The 19124-nt window shown below is 38.5% G+C and overlaps 1 protein-coding gene across 31 annotated transcripts in view; it reads left to right on the top strand.

The window, feature by feature from the left end:
- The window catches only part of ATP2B2 (ATPase plasma membrane Ca2+ transporting 2), a 754329-nt gene that overhangs the window by 658151 nt on the left and 77054 nt on the right, over window positions 1–19124 (top strand). For all 31 annotated transcript variants that reach the window (XM_065551218.1, XM_065551250.1, XM_065551243.1 and 28 more), the window contains 2 exons: window positions 7509–7750; window positions 8485–8719. In XM_065551218.1, the coding sequence (XP_065407290.1) occupies window positions 7509–7750; window positions 8485–8719 (477 nt within the window). The remainder of the gene's footprint in view (window positions 1–7508; window positions 7751–8484; window positions 8720–19124) is intronic.

Here is a 19124-nt window from a genome sequence, read left to right as displayed (position 1 = left end):
CTTAGAAAACTGATGACTAGCCCATTGTTACCAAATTATAGAAGATAATCAATCTTCTTTGTCGCAGGGTTCCCAGAAAAAGTTTAGCGCCAGTACTTGATACCAATTGCTGTTGTGTACATATGAAACAGATGTTAGAACCTTGGATGCATAGTCCTAGGAGTCAGAGTTATGTTTTATGCAGAAAAAGGAGGAAATTTCGATATTCAGGTTTGAAGTTTGCCCATCTTCAAGGAAAGAGCTGGGCAGTGTTGTTAAAGCTGACTAGTACTTTGGGAGGAAATAAAAGGAGGGTTTTACCTCAGTTTAGTGTTTCAAAAATTTAAAATCTTCCCGAGGACCAAAGAAGATAAAGTGCACCACCCTGGGTAGTGGATATAATAGAAGTGAGTCGGAACACTTAAAGGAGTCTCTTTAGCACTGTGCATAAATGCTGAAAAATCTTTAAACTCTTAAAGATTGGCAGTGTTTCTAAGTGCAGTGTTGGCTTTCAATCCAACAAATGAGATCAAATATTATATAAGGGAAATTCAGCTAGTCTATTAGTTCTAATAGAAAGATGATTATGAAACCAGCTCTGAGAAGTTAACTGCTCTTTTTTCAATCCCTTATGATGTTCCCATTTCAAGATGGCTTTTAGGACTTCAATTGAACTGAATTTCCACAACAAGTTTTTTATGTTGTGGTGGTAAGATTATTTCAGTTTAGATGGTTAGTCAATAATCTTGTGAGAATTGTAAACTATTATTTCTGAGGTATAAAGCAACAGCTTTATTAAGAGTGAGTATTACCTGTATTTTGACTGGTTACCTTTTTGCTGTGAGTACAAAACCCAGAGGCAGTTTATTATCCTTTATTAAACTGTACAATGCCAAAAGCATTTTAATTTGCCTTCTCTTTATTGCAACTTCCACAAAACGAAAAATGTGCATTATGTAATTACATATCTGATAATCTATGGCTCCTTATTAGGTTAATAATAAAATTAAGCTATAAAATTTTGGCCTTTAGAGAGTTATGCATGAGTAGAATTTGTCTACTTTCACCCTATTTTCCACCCTGGCTGAAATGTCTTGTAAATAAGGTTTTAGAAAGGAAATGCTAATTCTTTTGTCATCTTTACTTTACTGAAATAAACGTGCACACCAGAGTATTTCTCTAAGACAAGTTGATGGCTTTGATTTTAAATCTAGTGTGTGACTATTTTATCTTTTTTTAGATGACTTCCATTGCAGAGAATTTTAAAACACTAAACCACATTATGCAGCAAGATGGAACATCTCCAGATTTGGCAATGCTATAGATTCATTCAGTTGTCTGAAATTGCTCTCCTTCTGTACAATATTGGGAATGAAAAAATAACACATCATCTGAACAGACTTGTTTCTCCCAAGTTATCTTTAAATTCTGTGCATTTAGATTTAAATAAAAAAATAAAAAATAAACCTGCATATCCTGGCCATTTTCCCTTGGCTCAGTACACAAAATGTAGAATTTAAATTATTCTATAAATTAAAATGAAAGGATTTATTTTTTAAATATTTCTCTTCTGTTTGTCTTCCTGTTTTTTTTCTATCACAAGTAGAGCTAACAGAAGCATTCATTATAGATAGAACATACTGGCCAAATTAGTTTATTGGATACAATAATAAAAAAGGGGATACATTCCTAACCAGTATTATTCTAACTGAGTAGCTCAACCAGCTGTACATAAAAGCATTTTGTGATCCAACTGAAGACTTTGTAATATGCATGAACTCATAGAAATTTAAACTGGAAAGGCTTATGTCACCCTGCCATACTGCTACCAGTATAGGATTGGAACAGGCAAGCCATGAAAACCGAAGTTTAATAAGTACTATAGTGAATATGAAAGCTTTTGTAACTCCCCAGTCTAACTAAAAGATGGAAGCATTTTTTAAGTCACCTTTAGAGAGTTTCATTTTTAGCATTAACCCTTCCTTAGGAGCATATCTACCTAATCAGTTATTTAGCCTCTGCCTACTTCCGTATGTATACGAAATTGCCACTGAGGATATTCTCATTATTCAGTACATACAGGGATTGTATTTCCATCAACAGATTAATATATGATACTCTCAGGTGCCAGAAGCTGGTTAATGATCTCAGTGGGAGGTAGTATCCTTTGTAATGATATATAGCGCTGGTCCTTCAATAAGTGCTATATAAAAATTGTTAAAATTATAAGTTAAAAAAATAATATTGTCTTATGTGTTGATAAGGCACTATTGATAGCACTAATTATGAAATTTAAAGTGGTCTGATGTGATTAAAGATGATATGCTTTGCAGAATACATAGCAGTTCATTTCTGTGAAGCTCTTAGAATAGGTATGTACAACATGCATCCTAACCCTGTCCTGTGTCAATGCTAGCTTTAGAAAAAAGCCTTTTTATGCAGCTGTACTTTTATGCAGCTGTACTTTGACCTAGAAACATGTTTTGGGGGGGTTAAGGTGAAAAATACTGGTTTTAATTGATCAGTACATTTTACAAGTGAATATCTAAACCTGGAGTATTAATATTAACAAAATTACATAAAGGCTTAAATGAACTAACTGAAGGTATTATAGTACATATGGAATAATAAAGGTTACAAGAATTAGACAGACAGACGTATTAGGTCACCTCGCCCATCTCCATTCCAGTGCAAAGATTTTACCAAGCAATATATAAGCAAACATTGTTAATAGCCAAAATAGCTTGTAATGTGATCTAGAGGTTGAGATCTAAAAGAATGGATTTCTATGCACAAATCATAATTAAAAGACTTTCTAGTATCTTTCATACAATGAAAAAGATCAACAGAGCATTTCCAGTTAATTATTCATTAGATAGTCCCTTTGTCCCTTTTAATTTTGCTCTGAGTTTTATAAACTGCAGATTTAAGCAGGAAATAAACTTACAGAGGGCACAGTTTGAAGTTATAACATCCAGCAGCTTCTGGTATGAACTGTAGAGAGCAATCTGCAAGGAGGCTAGTTTGGCATACAGATTTTGTGGTGAAACAGTATAGGAAAGGAAGTGCTACTGCCAACTCTCACCACCATATGCTTGTTTTAATATAGTATGCAGAGAGTGTGGAGACAGCAGCTGCTAAAGGGGAAAGTGGACACTTGCTAGCAGATTTTAAAATCTTTCTGCATGGTTCATTGTCTGGCTATACTGGATAAAGGACAGGAGACACTGGATGTGGTTTAATGAGGCCGCAGCTTTATTATTAAATGTGGGGGCATACCCAGCAGATAAGTGTACAGTGCAGGCATATCCATAATCATTTCAGTATCTACCTGGGGTGCTTCTGTCAGCCCCCTCCCCCTTTCTATTCTGGTCCCCAGCCAACCTGCTGCTGGGACCTTACCATCCCCACCCCCTTGAATGAGGATTAAGGTGGGCTATAAAGGAGGGGGAGTGTTGGCTTCCTGCCATGCCAGTCATAGGAACCCCCCGTGTTTCCGCTGCTTTAACAAACAGCTCCTTTAAATCCTTTACCAAACCATTTATCCGATCTCTGTATCCCTTCCTTACAGAGTACCGGCACTGGACATCCACCCCACTCTTACATAATGAGTTACGACATCATAGTCTAACTCCTATTCCATAATGAAAGGTTTCAGAGTAGCAGCCGTGTTAGTCTGTATCCGCAAAAAGAAGAACAGGAGGACTTGTGGCACCTTAGAGACTAACAAATTTATTAGAGCATAAGCTTTCGTGGACTACAGCCCACTTCTTCGGATGCATATAGAATGGAACATATATTGAGGAGATATATATACACACATACAGAGAGCATAAATAGGTGGGAGTTGTCTTACCACCTCTGAGAGGCCAATTAATTAAGAGAAAAAAAACTTTTGAAGTGATAATCAAGCTAGCCGAGTACAGACAGACAGTTAGATAACAAGTGTGAGAGATTCAATGTTTGTAATGGCTCAACCATTCCCAGTCCTTATTTAAACCGGAGTTGATTGTGTCTAGTTTGCATATCAATTCTAGCTCAGCAGTTTCTCGTTGGAGTCTGTTTTTGAAGTTTTTCTGTGAAAAACTTCAAAAACAGACTCCAACGAGAAACTGCTGAGCTAGAATTGATATGCAAACTAGACACAATCAACTCCGGTTTAAATAAGGACTGGGAATGGTTGAGCCATTACAAACATTGAATCTCTCACACTTGTTATCTAACTGTCTGTCTGTACTCGGCTAGCTTGATTATCACTTCAAAAGTTTTTTTTCTCTTAATTAATTGGCCTCTCAGAGGTGGTAAGACAACTCCCACCTATTTATGCTCTCTGTATGTGTGTATATATATCTCCTCAATATATGTTCCATTCTATATGCATCCGAAGAAGTGGGCTGTAGTCCACGAAAGCTTATGCTCTAATAAATTTGTTAGTCTCTAAGGTGCCACAAGTCCTCCTGTTCTTCCTATTCCATACTCACCTTATCTAAGGGCCCTCTGAACTTGATGTGGGGAAGGCGAATCCCACTCCCCCCACTTTGGCCAATCTGGCAGTGAGGGATAAATTCTTTCCCAGCTGCCAGAAAAAGGAGTGGCTAGCACAGTGCCCACAGCAGATCCTGACCAAACCTGGTATTTCACCTCTTTCAAGGGTGGTGCTGCTCCCCTGGGTCCAAGTGAAAGAGTACTTCTCTTGCCTGACTTATACCTGTATCCTCTTCCCTCTCTTCCAGTCACCTGGGGGATGAGTCCGCGTTCATGCCTCTCTGCTCTTAAAGAGGTATACTGCTTACCCTGGAAACTCAAACCATGGCCCCTCCGCTTAAGGAGCGGTCATTTTCATGCTACCAGTAATATTTTTCTTGTTTACCTATTTACATTCAAAACAAGCTGTTAACTAAAATCAAACCTGATTTCAGATCTCAGCTAAGAAGTGTACTTTAAAGGGGAGTGAGAACTGGGAGGAGGGGGTGAGGAATGGAGAAAAACTTAATATAGACATTACATTTATTTATAGATGTTATAAAATGCAAATAGATGTTTTTCTCAGTATCTATTTGCTAACTGGTCATGGCACCAAAAACATGCACATGGTTGAAAAATAACCACTGTGTATGTAATCACTGGTTTCTGATGTTTGGTCACCAAGGGCCCTATACGGCTCACATTGATGTCCGTGTTGAGACTCCTACTGGCTTCAGTGCAAGAGCAAGATCAAGCCACAAATGAGGACTGACTGTGGCAACAGAGTAAGAATCAGTCTGCCTTGATGTCTCTTGATGGAGAACAAAGCTGATTACCATGCTGGTTTGAGATACCAATGGTCTCTATCCCTTTCCAAGAACTGTTTGCCCAGAATGTTAAATCTACCAACTTTTATTTATTAAAGCTATGTATTTTAAAAAATGAAGCAATTTTGTTTATGCTTTGCTTTTTTTTCCCTCTTCATTGTAAAATCCTCTTGGATGCTCAAAAATAATATTTCTTGTTTGACCAGTTGCAGTGTTTTCCAGCGAATGTATTCCTTTTTTCCCACCTGCCCTTCTAACTCTGGTTCATATTATTTGCATTACTGATAGTGTAAGCGCAGCTGAGGAGGTGTTGTTGATTAATTTGAAGGCCTAGAGCTGTCTATATGCATAATATGAGCAAAAATATTTGCAGGATCATGCATAAGTATTAACTGTTGGGTTTTCTTACTAGCAGATTTTTAAAAGTGATTTTTAGAATCCATAGGGGATTTTCAACAACATTATAATGATGTTACAATAGAACAAAGTGTGCGACTCTGATATTGTGCTTGACAATGTGTTAGCATTTTATGTTGATGCTGAATAAGGTAAAGGAAACAGTCAGATTAAGTGAGTTATGAGGCTTGCAGTCGACAGAAGGAATGCTGTTTTGCTCAGTTAGAAATTTTGTTCATTTTTGAAAAAAGAAATATCTTTGGGACAGAGATTTTTAGCCTGACGTTTTTTTTACTTGGCCATAGATGCATTTCTTCCTAAAGCATATAAAGAAATACTCTTGGAGAAAGCTTTTCTGTAAAGGTCACTTATCTATTAGTCTGCTTTAGTCCTAGTCTAGTCTAACTTTATCTACTTGTCCTTGTCTTGTAAATCAATCATTACTGTTTTAGGTGATTCTCTGGGATAATTACATTAAAAAATACTATGGCTACTCCTGGTGATTCCACTTGTATCATTACTGGATAAAGGATTTCAAATCTAAAGTGGGGTGGTTGGTCTGAGATTTCAATTTCATCATTCACCATGATGCTCTTCAGCATACAGCTGTTTCCAAGCAACAATGGTGTCAGAATCAATAACAAAGTAAAGTTTGGACATATTTCTGAATGCAGCAAAGCACTTAAGCAGACTTTTGATTCAGCAAAGCACTTAAGCAAACCATAAGTCTCATTGAAGACAATGACTTAAATTCTTTGCTGAATCAGGGCTTAAGTGTAAGTTTATTTCAAATATTGCAAAACATTGCAAATCAAAATTGTGAAAGGATTTTCCCCACTTCTAGTCCCTATGGATTTAATGCACCAACTTCAGTGATTTCATTGGAGTTTTGTCTACTTATGCGAAGGCTGAATTTGACTTGATAGCTTTGCTGAGTGCAAGATGATTGAAGACCTCAGTAGTCTTCAGCTAATAAACTTGACCACTACAGTCTTTTGGAGCATTATTAATGACCTAACTATTGGTTTTTTTAGCTTTATTACAGCTGATACTCCATATTGTTTCTAATGTTTTCTTTTATTTTGTACTTCTTTTTTTTTACATTAGCAAGGGAGGATTAATATTTTCTAATAAAAATTTTTCTTCTAAGGGTAGTAACATTAAGAATGGCTAGAGTTGCTGGGTTAGTATAATTGTCATAACTTAACCCCCTTTTTTCCATATGAAGCATTTACAGACTGAAGTAGCAGACTGAAATACTATAGTAATGTATAGATATTTAGAAGTACTAAACTACTGATACAGACATTATGTTCATGGATCACTGGAAATACCATTGATTATTTATTCTTCTGATTAGATGTTGATTTATTTTTAAAAAATGAGGTTCAAAATTATAGTGGATGAATGTTACTTTAAAACATCCACCACACCATGAAAAACAGCAAAGCAACATGATTCAGAGCAATACAAAGGAAAAAAAGTATTGTTCTGTTTGTGAACATACATTGACCCTGAGGAAAATGCATTTATTTTTAATGACACATACCATAACCATCATAAAATCTTGAATGGCCAGAGGGTAAAAAGGTGGAAGAGAATTATACTGGTTATTTAAAAAGAAAAAGTTGCTCCATTATCAAATAGATTATTTTCAGTCTGTTGTAATTCTATAGAATTTCCACTGGCTCTTTAAAATTGGTTGAGTTATGATTTTACTGTAAAGGTTTTAGATCTTAACTAGTAGTCTGGGGCCTCATTATTTATTGGGCTTGAAAAGTAGAGTATACTATCAAAGGTGAGAAAATGAGGGGCTGAAATCTGATGCCTTCTTCCCTTCAGCCACCAGAAAAGGAAGGTGGCCTGCCTCGTCAGGTTGGCAACAAGACAGAATGTGGCCTGTTGGGGTTTGTCCTGCAACTGAAGCAAGATTACCAGCCTGTTCGGAATCTAATCCCTGAGGAGAAACTCTACAAAGTATACACGTTTAACTCCGTGAGAAAGTCAATGAGCACTGTCGTTAAAATGCCAGATGGCAGTTTCCGAATGTACAGCAAAGGTGCTTCTGAAATTGTTCTGAAGAAGTAAGTGTACTGTGTCTCTTTGCCTTATTTATTGTGACTTGGAGTGATCCCACAGCACTAAAATATATGGGGATTTTGCCACTGACTTCAGTGAGAATAGGATCAAGCCCTTCTTGTCTTGGTTTGAAGTTGGAAACTAAATAATAGTTCCAGGTAATAGGTACTAACCTTATTGCAGGAATATAACATACATTTTACTGTGATTATTCTTTTATCCTTTTTTAAAGTAATCAGTCTTGCACAATTGTCTGGATGGACAATGTCAATGGTCATCTTTCCTGTCTTCTCTTAGCTGCCAAGGGATACTGCAGTTGGCATTTCTCTGCTCTCTCGTCTCCTCCCTCCCCATTAGATTGTAAACAGATGCACTTTTGAAATGTGCTTTTATCATGTAGGGATATAAATCCAAATGCCCTCTTGTTAGCTGATATGAACATATACCACACATTTGGATTGGCAAGTTTTTTTTCAATTTGTTTGTAACTTCTTCACTAATTATGGACCTAATGGAAATTACATAGTCTAACTGAAATGTCAGATATCTGCCCAACAATTGTAAAAATCATAGGTATATTCTCTTACCTAACATTAGAATAATGAATCTGTTGATTTTGTTTGTGGAGTGCACTAGAAATTAAAACTAACCAAAAAAAAAAGTGTGGTGTTGAATGAAATGATCAGGTATAATGGAAGCCAGAAACCAAACAAATGCAATTCACATCCTTTTCTTACAGGTGTTCTAGAATCGTTAATGCAGCAGGTGAGATTCGTGTCTTCAGACCCCGTGACCGGGATGAGATGGTGAAGAAAGTGATTGAACCCATGGCCTGCGATGGACTGAGAACTATTTGCATCGCATACCGGGACTTCAGCAGCAACCCAGAACCAGACTGGGACAGTGAAAATGACATTTTAACTGACCTGACCTGCATTTGTGTAGTTGGCATTGAAGATCCAGTAAGGCCTGAGGTATGTCACACAAGTTAAAGTGCCTACTATCTGATACTTAAGTATCAATTAAAAGAACTGTATTGAAGTTGTTTATTTTTGTTTAATGTTCTAATTACCACTGTCAAATTGGATGACACAAAACTTAGGTGCAAACCCTATAACTGAGAAAAGGCCTTGATTGTTCAGTTGGCATTATTTAATTATAGCAAAAATAGGGTTTTATGAACTATTGCAAGAAAAAGGTGGCAAGATTTTCATTTTGTCTCAGTGGATTCTTTAGAGGAAGTCAGATCAGAAAAGCTCCCCTTGTGAACTGTCATCTAGAAAATAAGGGAGAAACTTTGTGTTAGGCAATGTGTGAGGGTCCAACGTTGAAGTTGTACGAGGAACAGAGATGGGTTCCCCTTGAGAAAATAAGTTGCAGGCATAAGTATGAATTGATATTTGCTTTCAACATAAAATAAATCTACTCTGGAGGAAGTTCTTTTTTCTGTAACAATAATTAACAGCCCTTTGTTATTTTGGCACATCAGTGACTGTACTACAGTTGCAAATGCGGGTTGCCAGATGGCAAGTTGTTTTTAATATTATGTTTGGATGAAGACAACATTTGTCAAGTGTCTTTGCCAGGGAGAGGTTAGCAACTGAAGGGTTAAAAATCCAAACCTAAAATTCACAGATGTTATTCTGCCACCATATGTAAAAAGTCGGTTGCATGTGTGAAGTGTCTGCAGAATTATACTTTGTCTTTGGCTGATTTTAGCCTTTATTTGAAAGCTTAAAAAGAAAATAACTTTTTATATAAAAATAATAGAACATAGTAAGAAATAGAGGCACTCTGATGTCATGATAATGAGAATAGTGTTCACTCCCTTTATGACAGGTTTCAGAGTAGCAGCCATGTTAGTCTGTATCCGCAAAAAGAAGAACAGGAGTACTTGTTGTTAGTCTCTAAGGTGCCACAAGTACTCCTGCACTCCCTTTATGACGACAATGTAGGGGATAGGTTAGGGGATCATTGGTTTGTATCTGATATATCTATATAATGCTTGATTATTAATCATTAAAACAAATGCGGGGAGGATTATTCCCATTTTACAGTTGAGGAAACAGTATAACACAGAGGATAAAGCCAAGGTAAATCAGAAATGCTAAGAGTAGAAATAAGGAATTCCCAGCTCCAAGTCACATGCTCAGTCCATTACATCACACTACTTCTGTGGTATAGAACTAATAACTATAATTCACTTTGGGACCTGACCATCCTTTACAAAGAGAGTGGGATTTTGTGTTGAATGCTGTGGCAGTCTGGTGGCAATCTCTCTCCTTCCTGCCCTTACATTCCATTTAATTTGCATGATAGATTTTTTTAGTAGGTTTCTTAATCATTCTGTTTGAATCCTCCTTGCCTGGATATCAGGTTGGCCGCAATGTTGTACGTGTTAGGAAATACTGTGTTGGTTTTTTTTTTTAATAGAACATCAAATGTACACATTAGGCTGCTCTGAAGGATTATGTGTGAGTCTTATGTTTCCCTGAAATCTGTATAAAGCCAGTATTTCATATTTCTGACTATAGTAAAGCTGTAGAAAAATCCACCTGTGTGATAAATTCCCTATTTCTACAGTCATGTGATAAACTGTGATAAAGAAAATTTATTTTATCTATCATCACCTGAACTCTGGCCCCTAATCCTTCTGTCCCCAAACCACACCTGAGATTCCAACTTAAAACAACTTTGATTTTAAAACCAAACCAAAACCTTCCTCTTGTGTCATAAAATGTGGATTAGGTAGAAGCAAGGAGTCAAAATGGCATTTCTGACAGTTTAATGGTTTTATTGGGCTTCATTTGGGATGACCTGCATGACTCACTTATAGTTAATGCAGAAATCCTAAAAGTGCTTCTGCTTAGCTGAAATGTTAAATCCTGATATAGTTGTTGCATTGGGATTAGAACTTGCATATGTAGGTGCATTGATTCACCTTGCTTCTTGCATATGCAGCATCATCTGTGCTTCAGTTCAACTGAAAAGTTTGTGTTTAGATTATACAGACGTTTCTTAGTGGCTTTAAGCACGGGTTTATTTCCATGAAGAATATGCATGATTTCACTTTTGTTATAATTCTGTATATTCTGTTATTTTTACACTTGTAAAAATTGCAGTCTCTCTAGGGGTCCCAGCTTTCCCCTCACTATCTACTTCAATTTGTCTGCAACTAGACCAGTTCGTAAACTCTTAACTTATTTTGAGTCTATCAGCCCCTAAACCTCAGGGCTTACAGTCTCCTTGTTTTCAGAGGCAGCTTGGCATGGGGCTGTTGTCCTTCTGCTATCCCAGGCCTTGCTGCCTCCTCTTTCCTCTCTTGTCTCCCTCCTTTATAGCAGGGCTTGTTTCTTTATTGGTCACAGCTGTGGGTGCATGTCTCCATGATTGGCACTCCTGGCAGCTGCTCAGAGGTGTGATCAGCCTTCCTCTTCCTTCTGCCTGTGCTCAGCCTGGGGTTTGTAAATCCCATTACCCCACCCCAAAAAAGATTCTGGCAGCACATCTGCCTGTGGGTGTATAATCCTCATCTTCCCTAGTAGTCCTGGCAGAACAGAATCCAAAATGACAAAATATCTTAAGAGAAATCTTTGTTACACTGAAACACAGATCTTCCTTTTTCTTCTAAAAATAACTTTGGCAAAACAAGCTGCCTCCCCTGGAGTTAATAACCATAAATTCTATGTCAGACACTGTCCCATAGGTGTCACTTCTAATATGAATTATTTTTTAAATCAAAATATATAGGTTTGATCCGCAACTGGCGTGAATTGGCATAATTCTATTTAAGCCAATGGAGCTATGCCAGTTTATACCTGCTAACCATCTGGTGCAATTTTCTAATGACTCACTGAAAGATCTCTCATGTAAATAAAGGGGGAGCTTTGCCAGTCCTCAAATTCATTTGCCTCATCTCTTCTTCCACATAACTTACATATTTTCCATTTTATTTAAATATTCTTTCAAGGTGTTTTGTCCTTCTTTTTTAGGCATGCTGACCTCATGTTAATTTCATCAGACACCTTTATGGCCAAAGGTGATAAAATTGCTTTCTTTTTAATACTTGTAACGAACCTGGAACTCATTTCTGTCCATTGTTTTCTGTGCCTTCTTGTATTAAGGGCTTTGGATGTTGCAAAGAGACTGCAGTTTACCTATGCCTAGCTAATATTTTGTTAGCTTATCTTTCTTGCTCAGAGCCAGACAAAAGCAAAGGCAATTCCCTGTCCGACTGTGTGGACTAAATGTGAATTCAGTGTTTGTGTGTTGCTTCCTTTTCGTATTTCTGCAAGCACTGAAGTGGTGTCAAACAACTCTGGCTTTGATGCACTGTTTATTGATGTTCCCTTGGGGTACTTGTTTATTATAAGATACGAATGGGTACACTTATGATGATGATGCAGGACCTGATTACTGAAAATAGCCCATAAAGAAACAGTAGGTAATTATCAAAGGGATATATTACATATTTTTTCCATTCCATTATAGGTTTGGCAGCTTTTAGATGAAATGCAGTGCAGTCAGCATTAGACTTATAGTGTTGGTCACCAAATTGCTTATTCATTGTATAATGAATTGGAAGTTGTTTCTGATTTTAATTATTGTGGCTAAGCATCTATAACAAGCTAAAACTTTACTTTTTAAAAAAATTTGCTCATTATCCTTATTACTGCTGACTTTGGAAACCATAATTTCATTGTTTAGTGGTATATTTAGTTGGCACTGTAATACAGAGCTCATTTCACCAACTTAAAAATTATTTACATTTCCTAATGACAGGTTTCAGAGCAGCAGCCGTGTTAGTCTGTATCCGCAAAAAGAACAGGAGTACTTGTGGCACCTTAGAGACTAACAAATTTATTAGAGCATAAGCTTTCGTGGACTACAGCATCCGAAGAAGTGGGTCTCTAAGGTGCCACAAGTACTCCTGTTCTTTTTACATTTCCTAAAATATCTCCCTTGCACCGTTGTGTTAAGAGAATTGTGCTCCCACGGATGGTGTTTGTTGAAAATCTTTCTGAACCTGCTCCAGAAAATTACTATAACCACTTTTTATTTAACTGAGAGCGGAGGTTAATTCCCTTTATGCAATTAAAAGATAGGGATAAAAATAGTGTAAAGTAGTCTATGTACTGCTTGATCTTCTGAATTCAGTGGCTAAAAAGATTTTCTTGAATGTTAATAAAATAGCCTATTCAACAATTTTTTGGCCATTTGTCTTGACCAAAACCATTTTGTTTTTCAGAGAATGTACTGAGCTCTTGGATTGTGATTCTCCACTGGTCCCGAAAATTTCATAGGATTTTGGTTTTAAAGGTTTTGTTTTGGCCCATTTCTATAAATCCAATAAAATAATATAGTCTTTGTGATAGGCTCTGGGGTTATTACACTTAAATTATAAATAGGAGACAACAATGTATATTTTCATAAAAGAATTTTTAAATATTACAGCGGTTCTGTGCATGAGTGTTACTCATTATCAAAGTGCCCTTAATGTGCATATTACAAATGGATTTTAATTGTTTTTTTTTCTTTAGAATGGGAAACTCTGGGCAATTCTGTTTACAACTAAATTTCAAAAAAAAGAATGGTTACCTTACAGTACTGGTGGCTTCTCAAGTTGTTCTGTCCAGGTGGATCCCACTCTTGGTGTGCATGTGCCCCATGCACACAGGGTTGGAGTCTTTTAATCAGCAGTGTCCATTGACGCATATGCTCTGCAGAGCCTCGAGGGCATAACAGTGGTCCCATAAAATGGTCTCAGCTGCCAGTCAGAATATTGAATAAAAATACTCTGTTGCAGTAGGGAAGGAGGGCAGATTGTGAATGAAGCTGGTTTTTGATGATTTTTTTTTTGTTGTCAGAAAATGCCAAATTATCAAAACCAGATATTTTAGGGGAAATGTTCCGTTTCAATGGATTTCCTGTTGAATTTTTTTTTTTAAAGTTTTGAAATTGACATTGAACAGTTCAATTTTTTGGTTCACAATGACTTTTCAATTTGAAATTTAAGTTAACTTATAATAAGAAAAAGAGAGGTTTAAAATAAAAAAATTCAAAATTATTGAAACGAATAATTGAATTGACTGAATGCAAATATTTTTACGGATTTTTCAGTTCATGCAAATTTCAAGATTTTTGATTTTTCAGAATTCTGATCTTACCACTCCCAAGAAGAAATACGTCTTGAGAAAAAGGAGCTGATCTTGCCTCTCCTTGCCTGTTTATTAAATACATTGCTTACATTGCTGTGGTATTGTCTGTTATGACCTGAGTGGTTTTTCCTTATAAGAGATGTAGGAACAATTTGCACGTCAGACTTATTGCTCCGAGTTCCAAAACATTTATCTCTAAATGGGAGTCTGAAGGGGGACACAGTCTGAGAGTCTGAAAATGATCCAGATGTGCTTCTTAGAGGCATCAATTATCCTATCCGTGTCTTGCTGAAGAATGGGGAAATGAAAAGGTATGCTGTGACAAGCATTGTGTGCATCATTCCACCAGCGAAGAGGTGGTAGGACTTGTTCAGGATCTGTTACCTGCAAATTCAGCCACCTCTAAAAGGCTCTGAGGTAAAGTTTGGCATATGGTATTCTGAAAATACATCATGCCACGGGTCCCAGTAACATGAGACAGACGTGGGTGAGATGATTTTCCCAAAATTGAACAAATGTCGAGGTAAGGGTAAATATGAACACACTGTCTCCTTAAATGGGCAGCTAAAAAAAAGGGGGGGGGGGGAGGGATAGAGAATAAGATGGAGAATATCTTATTGCCCTTTATAAACCATGGTACGCCCACATCTTGAATACTGCGTACAGATGTGGTCTCCTCATCTCAAAAAAGATATACTGGCATTAGAAAAAGTTCAGAAAAGGGCAACTAAAATGATTAGGGGTTTGGAACGGGTCCCATATGAGGAGAGATTAAAGAGGCTAGGACTTTTCAGCTTGGAAAAGAGGAGACTAAGGGGGGATATGGTAGAGGTATATAAAATCATGAGTGGTGTGGAGAAAGTGAATGAGGAAAAGTTATTTACTTGTTCCCATAGTATAAGAACTAGGGGCCACCAAATGAAATTAATGGGCAGCAGGTTTAAAACAAATAAAAGGAAGAAATTCTTTACACAGCGCACAGTCAACCTGTGGAACTCCTTGCCTAAGGAGGTTGTGAAGGCTAGGACTATAACAGGGTTTAAAAGAGAACTAGATAAATTCATGGACGTTAAGTCTATTAATGGCTATTAGCCAGGATGGGTAAGGAATGGTGTCCCTAGCTTCTGTTTGATATAGGGTGGAAATGGATGGCAGGAGAGAGATCACTTGATCATTACCTGTTAGGTTCACTCCCTCTCGGGCACCTGGTATTGGCCACTGTTGGTAGACAGAATACTGGGCTGGATGAACCTTTGATCTGACCCAGTATGGTCATTCTTATGTTCTTATGTTCTTTGGGGCAGTGGAGGGACTAAAAAGGAGGACTTTGAATTGTTAACATATGTCCGTTACCACAAAATATAAATACTTCTTGTGAGCTGGATGCATAGACATATTTACTTGAGCTAAATAAATCATGTCCTTCAAAAGATAATTTCTCCATCACCATCTGGACTTTTTGGGGATACCAGGCACAACCAACCACGGGGTTCTCTTCATTGTGACACCAGTAGCTATTGATCTTGTGGCTGTGTCAGCACCATCCAGTGCTGCTTGTAAAGTCATTTTAGCAATTAAAGCATACAAAGAAGACTTAAAGAACTGGGAAACTTCATTTCATTAAAGGTATTCATCCTTGGCTAGAGAAGCCCGGTTAGTTGGAAATTCTGACCTTTAAACTAGCAAAGGAGTATATCTTGCAGGAGGGATAGCTCAGTGGTTTGAGCATTGGTCTGCTAAACCAAGGGTTGTGAGTTCAATCCTTGAGGGGGCCACTTGGGGATCTGGGGCAAAATCAGTACTTGGTCCTGCTAGTGAAGGCAGGGGGCTGGACTCGATGACCTTTCAAGGTCCCTTCCAGTTCTAGGAGATGGGATATCTCCATTAAAAAAAAAATCATCTTTCTTCCAAAAAGAGCAAACTTTTTTGATTCCTTATCTTTTGTGACAGACTTCGGTGGAGCAGGATGTCTTAATTTTTAATTTCTAGCCATAAATTAACCAATACTTCTGGAACTGGGTGAATATAGAAATACTCAAAACCTTTTTTGAGGAACTTGTTATCGACAGTCCACTTGCTTTGATGTAGCAGAGATGGAAGGTGGGGGTCTGCCAAAGATTTTTGGTTGAGTCTAGAATCCCCCCATTAATGGGCATTGCTAAACATAACTGGGTATAAGATATCCAACACTTTGTATGATTTTTTTTCTTGGATTATTTATAGTGTATCAGCCATCCTTTTAAGGAGCTTTGAAGTTTTAAAATCACCCATCATAAATGGCACTGATGAAGTGACCGCTTCATCTGCTGAAGATGAAGCAAATTCCAACGGAGTCAAAGGATCTCCCTGCTGATCAAATTATCACCCCCTCACTTTGTATTTCTTGGCCCTGTGCCCACACATCTTCCCTCTGGGATGACTAAACCACTCTTTGAGGTTCCCTGGTGGTGGTGATTTACCCATAGACTTAGGGTGACTGATACTATAGTGGGCAGAATGCTGTGAACGAGGGCCAGTATGGCTGTAATTGAAACCCATAAGGATACAGCATGAGGCGTCAAAGAGGGGCCAAACCTGAAGGGAGCTGTGACCCCGTACACCAGGCTGCCACACCTGGAGCAAAGAGCTGGGTCCAGCCCTGTGGGACAGGAGCTGCTGCTGCAGGGTGAGTGTGGGCTGGACTCATACTCCAAGGCACTCTCTTCCTTGCCCCTATGGGTATCCCCTCCTCACCAGGTCAGAGCTAGGATTGTGGTGCCACGGCAGAGGGTGCTGCTGCAGGTTGGTGGCAGTTTAGTATGGTGCACCCATTGAGTCAGGAGAGTGGGATCCACGTGGACAGATACCCAAAGAAGAACTTTATATACAGTGACATAATCACCATATTCTGGTGGTCTGTTGGGATGGTCTGTGATCATCACTGTTGCTTTATGTCACTATTTGCCATTTGCTCAGCTAATTTAATGTGAGCTAATGATTTGACATGCTTTGATTCTGATCAGTGGAGGCCAAGCTGTCAGGACTAGGATGAGTGCAGTCAGACCTACTGGTTGGAACAGGAGTCAAGCCGAGTCAGATTACTGGTAGGTCAGAGCCTGAGATGGGCCAGAGGGTGAACCAAGAGTCAGGCATCAGGAGGCAGGCTTAATTTGTAATGAAAGAGGTACCGGGGTTTAGCAATTTTTTTATTTTCATAACTGACGTGGCAAGCCCAGAGGTGCTGGAGCTGTGAACTGCCAAGCCCTGGCACACATTAAGCACTGGAGTCATGCTACCAGTAGGTCAGAGTCCTTGACAGGCCAGGAGGTAAACGGAGAGTCAGATGTGACGGGTTGGGTCACAGAGACCCCCTTGAGACTGCCACCTGATGTGCTGAGACTACCTCTGAGCTCGTTTTCCCTGGCAGCTTCGGATTTGTTGAGCCAGATCTGCTAGCCTGCTGCAAACACAGACCCAACTCTGAACCATGTCCCCCAAAAGCTGCAGGCTCAATTGAAAACAGCTTAAAAAGTGCTCCGGTCTCCAGCACCCGGATACCCAGGGTCCAAACCCCAAATAAATCCGTTTTTTCTGTATAAAGCTTTTACAGGGTAAACTCATAAATTGTTCACCCTCTATAACACTGATAGAGAGATATGCACAGCTGTTTGCTCCCCCAGGTATTAAGTGGTTCCAAGTAATAACAGACAGAACAAAGTAAATTACCAAACAAACAAAACAAAACAAAAACATGCAAGTCTAAGCCTAATACAGTAGAAAACTAAATGCAGGTAAATCTCACCCTCAGAGATGTTCCAATAGGCTTCTTTCACAGACTAGACTCCTTCCTAGTCTGGGTCCAGCAATCACTCACACCCCCGTAGTTACTGTCCTTTGTTCCAGTTTCTTTCAGGCATCTCTTTGGGGTGGAGAGGCTATCTTTTGAGCCAGCTGAAGACAAAATGGAGGGGTTTCCATGGCCTTTTAAATTCTCTCTCTTGTGAGCGGAAACCCCTTTGTTCTCCTGTACAAAATCACAGCAACAATATGGAGTCTGTAGCCACCTGGGCAAGTCACATGTCTATGAATGATTCAGCTTTTTGCAGGCCGCTGCCATTGTTTACATGTTAGTTTGAACATTCCCAGGGAAGCTCAGATGTGGATTGGCATCTCCCAAAGTCCATTGCTAGTTAAGTACTCCCAATTACTTGAATAACGCCTTCATACTATGTTGACCAAATCTGACTTATGTGCTCCCTACAACAAACACTTTAAATAGAAGCATAGAGCCAAAGCTCATAACTTCAGATATAAAAATGATACATGCATACAAATAGGATGAATATATTTAGTAGATCATAACCTTTGCAAAGATATGTTTCGTGGCATATCTAGCATAAAACATATTCCAGTTATGTCATATTTACACTCATAAGCATATTTCTTTAAATCATTATGGTGGGCAACATCACATCAGGTATCAGAAAGCAAGAAGGGTCAGGTTACCAGGAGATCAGGGTGGTGTACCAGGTTATAGACAGCAATCAAATAGCAAAGTTGAGGACAAACCGGGGTTGGAAGCCATAGTCTAGGGTCTGTTGCAAGCAGGGTCAGGAGCAGAGATGGGCAGGCAGTCAGTGGTGTTCCTCAGACAGCTCCCCTTCATGGTTTCCTGGTTTAAGTACTGGCATCAGCCAATCAGGGAGCTCTGAGGGGTTCCCACTCAGGTTCTGCTGGGCAGTACTCCCTGCGGAGCACAGCCTCACATGATCCTCCTAGCCTTCTTGAACTACCTAGCCTATGTGTCCCCTGGCAATGCGGAAGCATCGGTGGCCCAGAACTCCCTTGGTCCCAGATTCTAGCTCAGTGTGTTCTAACACAAGCTCTTTTCAAGGGAGGCGGGGGAAGGAATAGATAATTTTAACTTGTCATAGCACATTACAATATCCTGATAGTTCTTTCTAATTTGAATTCTATCATATTATAGTTTTCAAGCCAAACACAAAAGCAATGTTCTTCATGAAAATTTATATTGTCATAGTCTATTTTATATAATTTCTATAACAGTTATGTTATCGTTCATGCAATGCAGTTATCCTGATATGCTTGCATCAGATGGGGAAAATCTTTCCTCTACTCCATCTGTGTGTGTAAGTGAATCTTTCAAGCCATGTCATGCACATAGTTAAATTGCTTCTATATCATGACATTAAACATTTCCTGTCCATTAAAAATAACATTT

This window comes from Chrysemys picta, chromosome 7 (genome assembly GCF_011386835.1).
Source record: "Chrysemys picta bellii isolate R12L10 chromosome 7, ASM1138683v2, whole genome shotgun sequence".
NCBI classification, from domain to species: Eukaryota; Metazoa; Chordata; order Testudines; family Emydidae; genus Chrysemys; species Chrysemys picta.
The sequence above is the reverse complement of the archived record's forward strand: the minus strand, read 5'-3'. Positions and strand labels throughout refer to the sequence as shown.